Source organism: Ceratosolen solmsi, unplaced genomic scaffold (assembly GCF_000503995.2).
Source record: "Ceratosolen solmsi marchali unplaced genomic scaffold, CerSol_1.0 scaffold13, whole genome shotgun sequence".
NCBI lineage: Eukaryota > Metazoa > Arthropoda > Insecta > Hymenoptera > Agaonidae > Ceratosolen > Ceratosolen solmsi.
In genome coordinates, this window is record NW_011948418.1 from 6,755,169 (window position 1) to 6,767,792 (window position 12,624).

At 26.0% G+C, this 12,624-nt stretch overlaps 2 protein-coding genes across 5 annotated transcripts; one reads left to right on the plus strand and one right to left on the minus strand.

Moving 5' to 3' along the window:
* The first annotated feature begins 308 nt into the window (after positions 1-308).
* LOC105360180 (queuine tRNA-ribosyltransferase subunit QTRTD1 homolog) lies at positions 309-2,650 on the plus strand. Of its 4 annotated transcripts, XM_011497001.1 has the most exons (7): positions 309-487; positions 561-698; positions 1,118-1,264; positions 1,418-1,882; positions 1,970-2,169; positions 2,248-2,373; positions 2,458-2,650. In XM_011497001.1, exons 2-7 carry the CDS (start codon positions 582-584, stop codon positions 2,570-2,572), a joined length of 1,170 nt encoding a protein of 389 aa, XP_011495303.1. In that variant the 5' UTR covers positions 309-487; positions 561-581; the 3' UTR covers positions 2,573-2,650. The 4 variants fall into 4 exon arrangements, with proteins under 4 accessions (XP_011495303.1, XP_011495301.1, XP_011495304.1 ...); XM_011496999.1 differs by having other exon boundaries at positions 309-698; XM_011497002.1 differs by having other exon boundaries at positions 309-698; positions 1,118-1,252.
* Positions 2,651-3,705: 1,055 nt separating this feature from the next.
* LOC105360412 (Ada2a-containing complex component 1) lies at positions 3,706-5,919 on the minus strand. Its single transcript, XM_011497306.1, has 4 exons — positions 4,977-5,919; positions 4,642-4,865; positions 4,276-4,410; positions 3,706-3,957 (listed from the first exon to the last, which is right to left on the minus strand). The coding sequence occupies exons 1-4, from the start codon at positions 5,677-5,679 to the stop codon at positions 3,706-3,708; spliced, it is 1,314 nt and encodes a 437-aa protein (XP_011495608.1). The 5' UTR covers positions 5,680-5,919.
* Positions 5,920-12,624: the final 6,705 nt, after the last annotated feature.

Sequence of the window (12,624 nt, forward strand, 5' to 3'; positions counted from 1 at the left end):
AAGTATAAAACATTGATTCATTCAGCAATTCTCGTTATCATAAACTTTTAATGCATTGTTACAAAAACTTAACATTGTTCTATTCTTATAAAATCGTTAATATTTAATAATGCAGTTTTAGGTTATATAAACATGGCAATTGATATAAATAATAGGTACGAGATAAATCTACGAAGTTTTTTTCATTTTAACTACGAGAAAAATATTAAAATCAGGATTATTGGATAAAAGAACAAGGAAGCTAACAAGTTTAAAATAAATGATCTAACGTTCTTTTGCACCTGCGTTAAGAATGTCTCGGGACCGTACCTGAAGCTTACAACTATTTTACCATATTAGACTAGACACTAACACGTGTTCTTACTTAAATGGTCCACTTATTGGTTGTTGCACTCTTATACTTTACATCTTACATAATTCGTGAGAAAATTACCTTCAAGAAAATAATGTGGATCTTCTCCCGCTCGTACGGTTTACAAGTTACAGAGTATGGGCTGTGACAATAGTTAACAAATACCATGTATTAAATTGTTGATAATTTATGGTTGTTTTTATTATAGTATTATAATTTATTAGAAGAAATGAAATTTACTAGCAAAGTAACACTACCATGTACTGCGAGATTGGGTGTGTTGTCGGAAATCGAAAGACTGCCAAATTTATCTTATCAAACGCCGTTACTGCTTATATATACAAAAGTACGTATTTAAAAAAATATTTGGTAGAGTATTCGGCGATTGCCATCTTTTTTCAGATTTCAATGTTTGCTGAGAAAGCAAAAAAATCATGCTTAAAACCTGAGTTGCAGTGAAATAGTATTTGCTTAAAACTTATAAAATGCAAAACAATCAATGCATAGAATGTAGAATGTAATAATTATAAATATGTTAATAGTTTTGTATTTGTAAAAAGAAAATCTGTTTCAAATTTATTATTATATTGTTTATGGATGGCAATAATTTAATACTCTTCATTATTTTTACATAATATTGATGAAACAAAATTGCTCAATTATTAATTGAATAAATAATTAATATAAAGTTAATTATTCATCTATAATCAAAAATTTTTATTCAAATATATCTTTCCATTATTTATATGTTTGTTCTTGTTTCAGAGAGGTTGCATTCCACATTTGTGCAAGGATGTTTTTAAAATGTTGTCGCCAGAAAAATGTTTCTTATTAGCATCGTTACCATCTACATTACTCATGGCAGAATACATTAAAGAGTTCAATCATTTCAGTGAATACGTGAGTATGGAGGTATGTGTCTTTTCTAAAAAAAAATCTTTGCACAAGCTAATGCGACATAATAGATACGATACAAAGTTGTAATAAATGTCATATTATAATAAACGTACATATATGTTTCAAAATTTTAATTATAAAATAAATCTTATGTACTTTATATTTTAGGAATATCCATTATTCTTAACCATACAAGATCCAGCTGAATGTACAAAGTCCGGCTTCCACAAACATGATTCCATTTCTGTATGGTCGAGAAATGGAAGACTTTCTATTAATCCAGACCGTTATATGAACGTAGTAGAAATTTTTAAACCCGATATGTACGTCAGCTTGTGCGATGGAGATACGGATAAAAATAGTAGTCAAAAGAGAATAAATAAAGCCATAGAGAAAAGTAAAAATTTCTTTGATAAATGTATGCAAAGGCACGTGGAATCCAATGTATTAAAGAATAAAGGTTTCTTGGCACCTATAGAAGGAGGTTATAATCTACAAGCGAGAGAAAAGTGTATTAAATATATGAAGGATAAGCCAATTTTAGGGTACATAATCGATGGATTACACAAAAACGGCATAGATACGCAAAATATTTACTTTGACGAGATTAAACATGTCATTCAACATTCCCTTGTAAGTCAATATTTCAAAAAGTAAAATATTCTTTATTTATACTTTAACTAGTAATTGTATTCCCGCATTGTATTGTGCACTTTTCAGAATTTACTTCCTGGAAATAAACTTAGAATAATGTTAGGTTGTTGGAATCCATCGGCTGTATTAGATTTAATTAATTTAGGTGTTGATGTTTTTGATTCGACCTATCCTTTTATGATGACAGAAGAGAAGAAAGCATTGTTATTTTCATGTACTTCATGTACACATCAAGAACAACAGTTTGTAAATCTTTCCTTTAAAAAGTATTGGAAGTCAATAAATAAAATTTTTAAAAATATTCATTCAATATTTTATGCAATTTAACTATTTCAACATTTTAGATATAGAGATAATTTTACTCCTATTTGTAAGTCATGCCACTGCGCGACATGTAAAAATTATACCAAAGCATATATACATCATCTTATTCAAGTTAAAGAATTATTAGCACAAGTGCTTTTAATGATGTATGTATTCACCTTTTGGCACAATTAAAACTTTCAATTTTCAAATAATTCTTAAATTATTCTTCAATAATAATATACTTTTAGACACAATGTTCATCATTATATTGAATTCTTCAAGACTGTTCGGATACATATAAAAGATGGGACATTTCAAGAATATAAAAATAAAATCCAATCAAAGTATTCAATGCAAATGTAAAACTTTTAAGTATTTCTAATGGAAACTTTAGTACAAATTATTGTTAAAATTTAATTATTAAATAAATTTATATTTCAATCGACTTTTTTTTCAATTATTATTTAAATCTCAGTTTGTAAACTGAATAATTTTTATTTGATTAGATTTTGGTTTATTTAAATTTTAAATGTATATTTACATTGAAATTTATGTAATTTTATTTCTAAGTTATGCTAAAAATTAAAATTCATCTGCATATATTGTTTATTAACTATAATTCAGATAAATTGTTTTAACAAAGAATAAGCTTATGAGATTACTTGCACATTATTCTATATATATATATATATATATATATATATATATATATATATATAAATTCGTAGCTTTTACAAAATGATTCGATAATACAAAATTATTAATAGAAACAACTTAATCGCTATTAGTAATATATGATAATATTACAATACAATCGTTGAAACTGTTAATTTAAATATTTTCTTTATTTAGAAATTACATTACATTACATGAAAATTACTATTTTCTGCAACATTAATGCATTTAGATGAATTATCTTAAAAAGAAAACTAGATAATTGTATATATCATTATGATATAATATTATCAAGTTGAATGTACACGAAATATACACGAGCCTCAAAACAATTGTTTATAATTACTTTGAAAATAAAAATAACATATTTTCATCTCACGAAAATAAAAATATTTCAAAATTTTGTACAATTAGCATAACTGAAAATTTATTTTAATGATTACATATTTGATCAAAAAAAAAAAAAATTTTTTAACTGTAGATATTACAATAAATAAATTTTAATTTTTTCGTCTTAAACGATATAATAATTTATCATTAAAATTTGTGAATTAGGAATAATATTTCATATAAAAGGTCGATTTAATTAAAATCCGATTACAAAATCACTAATAATAAATAAACTTAAATATTTAAAAATTCTAATATCAACATTACAATAATAGCTTTATTATGTTTGAACTTGATAAACATAATTCTATTGAAAAACTCCCAAGTTTTCTTACGCAATGATAATTATTGTACACAATTAATTGACTTTCCAATTATCAAGAGACGTGAGATTAAAAATAAAAAATATTATCTTATACGATACTTATTTGCTAATCAGGTAAATAGTTTGGGTCCAAGTAGTTGTACGAAGTAGTACTAAAATTTTGTGGAAGATAATCGGTGTCATGGTACTTTGAATATTTCGGTGGTCGTACAACTTCGAGCTTGTGGGTTGAAGGATGAATGGGATCTTCAGCTTCTAGTTGAGCTATAGCACAATCTGAGCACAAATCAACTTGTTCTTGACACTCTTTGCAATGCCATCTTATATGTTTTATAGGCGCTTCGCCACAAATATAACACTTAAAAAAAGAAAAATAATATCCGCGATTTAATAGATTGTAAATGCAGGATTTTAAATTTGAAATAGTAGAAGCAAGTCGTTAAGAAATATATTATAATATATTTCTTATTTTAAATCAATATTTATAAACCTGTCTATTTACACCTTGGATTTTGCACAATAAGTAAAAAAATTAATTCTTATGCATTAATTAGAATTCTTATAAATATATAAATAAATTGTAAATATTATTAAGTTAATAAATATGTGATTGTATAAAGTTATCTTGTTTTTGATTGTGAAATAATAAATATATTATAAAGTATGTCAATTCAACCTTATATCCAAAATGTAGATAAGTTGATTCTTTACTATTATATTTTTCAATTTTAACTTGTCGTAGTAATTCCATTTGGCTTAGCTCATCGTTATCACCATTATTATCAGGAGTATCCACTAAATCATCATCATCCTAAAATTTAAAAGTAAATTATTTAATAATATAGTATTTAATTTAATAATTCTTCACGATCTTTCAAACACTTTTATCCGTAAATTGTATTCAATTATTTTCATCAATCATTGTAAGCTAATGTACAGTTCAAAATTAATTATTTTTGTTTAGGAAAGAAAGTATTTCAATGTGTTATTAAAATTAATAACGAATTAACCAACAAATATATTCAATGAAAATTAAACTTACAGATTCATCTTGACTAGGTTCTCTCTTAATTTCATCAAGAATTTGCTCGTGTGGAAAAAATGTTGATTTTCGAAAAGATGTATAATTACTTTTGTGACGACTGGAACTTTTTCTTATTTCACTTTTCATTTTTGGTCCTCTGCCTGGAATAGGCAGCCCAGCCTTCATAAGTTTGATAAAATATTTTTGTACTCTACTCGATACTTGCTTTGGTGTACGATTTCCTATAATATATAATTGCAATTTACATTTATCGATATACTTTATTAAACATTGAACTTGTTTATAATATAATTTTAATGCTACATTATACATTGTTTGATAAAATTCCTTACCCAGAGCATTAGCAATTTTAGTCCATCTTCTCATCTCTATATCTTCGGGAGGATATTTAATCAGCAGTTCCTCTAATCGCCTTTGTTCGTCCGTTGTCCATAATTTGTTGAAAGTTTCAGGTTTAGTTTCATCAAATGTCCTACCTCTAACGAGCAGTTTATTTGAATTGTCTTCAAACTTGATATCTTTAGGTTGAGGTGTATTCTTGGCATTACGAGTTTGTGGCCTCATGTTGTTATCGGGTTGAGCCACATTATATTTAGACCAATCGATTTCCGGCAGCTCGGGTATCTTCTGTGGTCCAGGATACTCTGGCAGATCCCCATTTTGTAATTTAGCAACATAAGCTATTGGATCTTCCAGTGCCTGTTTCTTAGCCAACAACAACACGTCCAGGTCCTTAATAGCCTGCGTGCGTTGCGCTTGAAGAGTAACTATGACTTTAAGCAGATCCCTGTAATCCTTGTTACCTTTTAAAGCCAAGTGATCGGATTCAAAGTAAAAATTATCCTCGGGATCGATAGTTTCTTCCTCGTGGAAGACGGACTGTGTTTTTTCAATAATCGGGGCGTCGGGTGGCCGACTTCGAGGGAATAACGCCTCTTTATAATTGGGTGTAAAGGCTTCTTCGGCATCGTAACCCGTCAACACCTCTTTCGGGATGTCCGACAATATATCTTCCAACGTCTCGTCTTTAGACATTGCTGCACACACGTCAGCGCTACTCTCCGATTGTCAATGCATTTTCAATTTCGCAGACCACCTGTACAAAAGCTTACTTTTATTCACCTTGAAACGCTTATCGAAGCCGGTTAAACATCATCCATACGTAATGTCAACAATGCACTACGTCGGCCCTTAGTCCGGCGACCCGAAGCGTCGATTGTGATGCGACGTTGTGACTTCCCTCTTTCCTCTCTTCTTGTCATTTCGTCGCGCCTTAATTTTCTTCCAAAATGTGCTCGATGGCAGAAGTAGTACTACTACTGCCCGATCCCCCTCCCCCTGCTCCAGAATTTCCCCCACCAACCCTTAAACGGAATGGAACGCTCGCGTTGACGATGTTGTTAAAATTTAAATCCAACGGTGGTTCGAATGACACATGGCAACGCGATAGTGCGGAGCGGAACCAGGATAAAAAAAAACGAAAAACTCTTTGGTTTTTAAATGAAAGTAAGGGGAATAAATATGGCTAACTGTCGCGAGACTCTGGTAATTTTGTACGCGCAACTTTTCAAAATTAACGCCGTTGAACACATCGAATGGAGCGTAAACTAAGCCATTCCTCTGTACGTTTAATGCGTATAAGAATGTTTTTGTAATTATTTGAATAAATATCTTGTTTTTTACTTTATAAAACAGAGTCGTCAATTTATTGTACGTCGACATTTCATTATAATTTCATGCTAATTGGTTATATTAATATTGTACTTACAATGGAATAGGCACAATGTTCAGAAGGAAAATTTATTATTTGAAAATGATTTTAAATTCCTTTATTTTATCATTAAGCCATTGTATCTAGTCTGTTGTAATATTATTTGTGACAAAATTTTATTTTGAAGCACATTATCGCCTAACAATTGTACCGTGTACATTTACTTTCTTTTGTCTTATTAGCCTATTATCGGTGCGATTTTATCTCAGAAAAAAAACCAGATATTTTAAAAATCCATACGTACCATGGGAAATGTAGTAAAAATCAAATCTTATTTTCGTTTCAAACGGTATACAATATTTTTACAAAAAACGTAAACCTCGATCATCTTTCCGATTACAATGATTCCAAAAGGTGTTAATCCTCCTAAGAACAAAGGATTCGAGGAAATCAAGCATAGGAATGTCAGAATAAATGAAAATAAATACAAGAATATTTAGAAAAACGTTAGGACAAGCTTTCAAATTACCCGAGAATAATTTTATTGTTAAATTTAAAAAAAAAAATTGACAACAACGAATCATTTGCATATAAAAAATAGCATTGAGCAAAAATTTGTTAGTGAAATAATAAAAAATTTAAACATTATTATTATGATGAATTCTTTAATTAAGCTTAAAGATAAAAAGCTATAGTAAATACAAGTTTTAACTAGCCGTAATCCGGTCATTGTCAAAAACTCTTGGAAAATTATCAGATAGCAACTACATTAGCTACTACTAGTTTATTTGAAATATTCAGATATACCGGTAAGTATTTTTTGTTAATTTTCTAATTTCATTGAAAAACAATAACTATCGAACTTCTTTTTAAACAATGTCCTGTAATGTTATTTAAGTAAACACTATTTAAATACACAATTTGCATAATATAGTAAATTTCTGAAGCGGTTAGAAGGAAGCGCCGAGGCTCTGGAAACTCTATTAAAACTTAGATTACCAAAATTTCCAGTTGCAATGACATATTATCATATAACAAAATAACATGGTAATTGTTATAAATGAGAAAAATTTAAGATCTTTTCAAATATTACGTATCTTACAAACATTAGAATCAACAGATAGTTCTCACTTATTATTTCCAAAAAATCTTAATAAATCTATTTAACATCTTCAAATACATACATAGAGACATTGCTAATGTTAATGTAAATATGGTAAACATATTTAAAAATTTTATAAAAATATTTGTTCTAATAAAATGTAAATACGCAGATTTTAGTGCGAAAAATTTCACACACACACACACATATATATATATATATATATACATATTTTTTTATTTATTTATTTATTATATACTCCATAAAATATTTTTTTTTAATTTTAAAGAAAAAAAAGTAAAAAAAATATTTATTATGCAATGTTCATTATTACTACATAATTATTCAATGAACAAATATCTTTTATAATAATTGAATAATATTAATTTGCTAAGGTATATTTAATAAAATAGCTTATAAAATAATAATGTAGTTTCAAGTTGATAAGAGAATTTTCATAAGATGACTATAGCTGCTATTCATTATTTAATAAATAATAATCATTAATAAGTATTAAATAACTTTCAAACTTATTTTTAATATATATATATATATATATATATATATATATATATATATATATATATATTTTCATATATTTTTTTATTATATAAATATATATATATATATATATATATATTTTCAAATAGCTTTTTCAATTATTAAAATATATAATAAAAATACATAATATAGAATATACTTATATTGTCAAATATGCATTACAGATAAAACAAATTAATTAATTATTTCATCGTGTTTCATTATTTTTCCTTTCAAATAAAACATAATAAAATTAATTTCAATGATTTAACGCTTAATTTTATTTATAAGAGCTCTCATAATTATTACCAAATAAGATAGCCCGAATGATTTGTTTAGCAATGAATATCATTACGCTATTAATTACAACATAAGTCTCAGACTTATACACATTCTCTGATAATAATGGAATATTGATTTTATATAGCTTGTATAAAGTACATAAAATTTACATGTCATTATAAAATATCAAATAAAAATAAGCGACTCGTTTCACCGTGTTGTGTATTATATTAGCATCGTATTGATAAGAGATAACAAGCGTTCATTTATTTTTCTTATTCTTTCTCTTACTTCTTAATTACAGTAATGGTACTCTTTCTACACTGACATTAAAATTATAATAATTAATGACGATTCTAATTATTTTCTCGTGTTGCGTCAACCGTAAAATGAAATATCCTTTTATATTCTCTTCCTTGGTCGCCGGAAATGCATAAGTTTAATCATACATTATTGAAGTATTTGTAATCATTCATTAATTGTATAAATAATGCATGGTAAAGTTGATGAAATTATTCCACTGTTACATTTTCATCCGAGGTCTCAAAAAGTTCATTCTGGAATAACGATCTTGATATTCTGCTGAAAAGTAAAATAAAAAAGTATGTATTTAATGAATTTAATGATTTATTAAACTAAAAACTAGGAAAAAAATTGGGCTTTCTAATTTTATCTTCGAAACATAAAGTGTAAAATTTATTCAAATAAAATTACGGTAAATTATCGTAATATAATTCTGTTATATGATAAAAGATAAAAAAAAATTATGAGTAGTTTTGGCCTCTTTTTTAGTCAAAGCATACTAGCTAGTGAAAAGCAACCGTTCTATTTCAAGTTTGGGAAATAAAACGGTTGTCTACTCAAAAGTCGGTGCAATTTGCCAAGTCGAGAACAAATATAGCGCCCGAATTAGATATGTAGATTTTTCTGAGACTTGAATAATAGAAACAAATAACAAAGACCAGATTAACTTAATCAAATTAATTTAATTGAAATTACGCAAAAATAGAGAATTTGCAATTTTAAATCGTCTAATTTATTTTCATTACACGCTTATTCATTATTTACATTCTAGAATATTAAATATTATTTAACTGTGCTAATTTTTAATAAATTTTCCTAACTTGTTTGTCTTTTTTTCTTCATTATTATATTATTTATATTATTATTGCCACTTTGATCGTTATTCCTACTATCGTTCTCTTCTCTTTCTTTTATTTTGATTATTCGCTTATTAAAAAGAATATAACTCTATTATATATTTACAATACCGAGATGCGTGTAGCAAAGTAGCTTTCATTATTCATTTTTATTGTCACAGTTGAAAACTTGTAAAAAAAAATTTGTTTTTATACTTTTAATGCATTAGGATTTTTTAATTTATTGATTTTTTACAGAAAAGAGCTTCGGATTAAGCAATTTATTTATGTAAATAGGGAAAGTCTATTAGTGGATACAAAAGAGGTCATTGCTTTTCCGTGCAATAAATATGTTGATATATCGCAATAACCTTCACCTTGATACGTAAGTCTACTAAAGAGAAAATATAAGCAAAAAAAATTTTTTAACTATAAGTTATAAAATAATCAATTTTTACTTATATTTTAAACAATGTAGATTCGATGTAAATAAAAAGACTTGATATTTACTGGCGCTTTGAATTCTCCTATAATGTAATTTTACTTTAATATTCTGCAATTAATACAAATCATAATCAATAAATGTAATAACGTACTATTATTACTATTAATTAGTACTATTCATCTAAGATTTGTTAAGAAAAGTTCTTGTGTTAATATAAGACCCAATACACAATGTGCAAATTAAATTTGATTATTTATTAAGCTTCAATTATAATGAAATTGAATTAACAAAAATTATTTAAAATCATTATTCTCTTGATTATAAAATCTATTATTGTTTTTCTAAAATTCTGTATCATAAAATAATATCGATCATAAAAATATTTTAAATATTAATAAAATTTATAAATATATAAATAAAAAAGTATATTCATATATATTAAATATAATGAAACGAAGTCCTAATAATAGTTAATTAATAAATTTCAGGCAGTGCAGGGACCCTAATTATAATCGATATAACAATTATGTAGAATTAACGATAAGAACAGGAAATAATTGACAAAATTTATTTACGCTCAATAATCGTTCGTTTATATAGCAAAGCAAACTTTTATCGCTCGTCTCCATATTTTTATTATATAAAACTAACAATGTGTATTTTTTTTAATTGGAACTCTCAATTAGTTACTTTTTTTTTCAATCATTAGAGCCATGATAAAATTTTTTTAATAATAATACACTTTCGTTGTTTTGATAATAGTCTCGGGTACAAATAAAATTAGATACAATAATTTACAAATATTTTTATATATATTCTTTCATTTAAAGGAAATTTAGATAAATATTTTATGAAATGAAAGGAGAAATGCGATGCGTATTGAGATAATTTTAAAATCAGAGTAAAGTAGGCAGCATGCGCACGTAATATTTTAATTACTAAAAAGAGAATTATTTTGAATGGCTAAAAGAAACAAGATATTTTCATTCCGGGATCTTTGTAGTTATTACTCCTCGTCTTGGCTTTCTACATAGTCAAATATTATGAGATCATATTAAGAATCAGCGACAAATCGACATTTATTTTTAATTAATCCTACTAATCAGTGAGGATCTATCTCGACTTATACAATAAATAAACTTAATGCGACATTGAGGCCTACATTTTACTTACGGGTAGTTAAATCTCTAAATTTTCATTCTCCATTTGTCTATTTTTTTCCTTCGATATTCAATCTGTTATCAAATCGGCTGTAAATTGTCTGGTTTTAACATATTAGTAAGATTACTAACAAATTTTATAAAGATTTAGATAAACACACGAGGTAACTGTGGCAAATCTTACTACTTAGTTATCAATACTATAATAGAAGATCGATTAATGTAAATAATTCAGATAGCCGTCAGAAATTGATTAGCCAGAATAGATTTTTAAGTATTTTTAATTAATTTCATTCAATATCAAATATATAAATTCAATATATATAAAAGGTGAAATATTCAATTACTTGTCCGACAAAAATTAAAAACAGAATATTTTTATTTAGATGCTTTTCAGTTATTTATTTATTATTAAACAAAAAAAATTAGTATACTACTCAAATTTTAAGTTATATTCTTATAATTATGTAATAATAAAATACTAATAATAATGTAATCATTTTCTTACGTTAGACATAAAATAATTATACTTAATGAAGTTAAGAATGCAATTTACCTCATACTAAAATCAAATAAAATTTTAATAGAATTCATTTAATTTAAAAAAAAAAATTTTTTTTCAAAAATATAATCGCTAAATAAATCGGTAATTTGTTTAAGGAACAATTTACCATAATACAGTTAGTATCAATAAATAAATAAATAAAATATACTTTTATATTTCGTATAATTTAATTTGAGAATTACGTTTTTTATTATCTTTTCTGTTTATTTATTTTATCATACTATTTACAATAAAATAATTTTATTTTTTAATACATATAAGCATTTTATCGTTTAACTTCCTGCCTGCTTCTCAATTAAATTATTAATCACGAAATGCATTCAAATTATTATAATATCTCTTTTATTTAAAATTCATATGTAAATGAAAATAAAAATATATTTAAGAAATATACTTTTATGTCCATGAGCACGTACGTAGCACAATATTTTTTTTGTTTGAATTATTTAAAAAGCTTCGTATTTAAATACAACAATTATACATTTCAAAGCTCTTATTTGTTTAATTTATTGGTTTAACATAAATCTTTAAATGAAAAAACGATGAAAAAAAAAAAAAAAAAAAAAATGAAAAATTAAAGTAACTTTCATTTTTATGTATTTAGATCTTAACGATAGACCCAATGAAATTCGCTGGTCATATATGCAAATGCATATCTGTATGATGTAGGAAGTACTAAAGGCAAGAATAATATGCTAAGTGTAAAAAATAAATTTTTCATATACCTATGACTCGGATCATTGAACAAAATTAACGACATTATTTATAAAATATGAATTTTTATGATATAAATGTGTGGAAATGATCATTGAAGTGTGAAACATCATTATTCGATAAATATACAGCCGATAACTGGTCTTTCAATCCGAGTTAAATAAAATAATGTCTGCCGTCAAAATGAACTCCAGCGCAAAAGCACTTAATTACGAATAATACGCCTTTCTTCACACATTACGCAATAAATTAAAATAAATGACTACGGCCTATAGCTTGAAGAAAACGCGACCTTATAACAGTAAGGTAAGGTATGAAACTG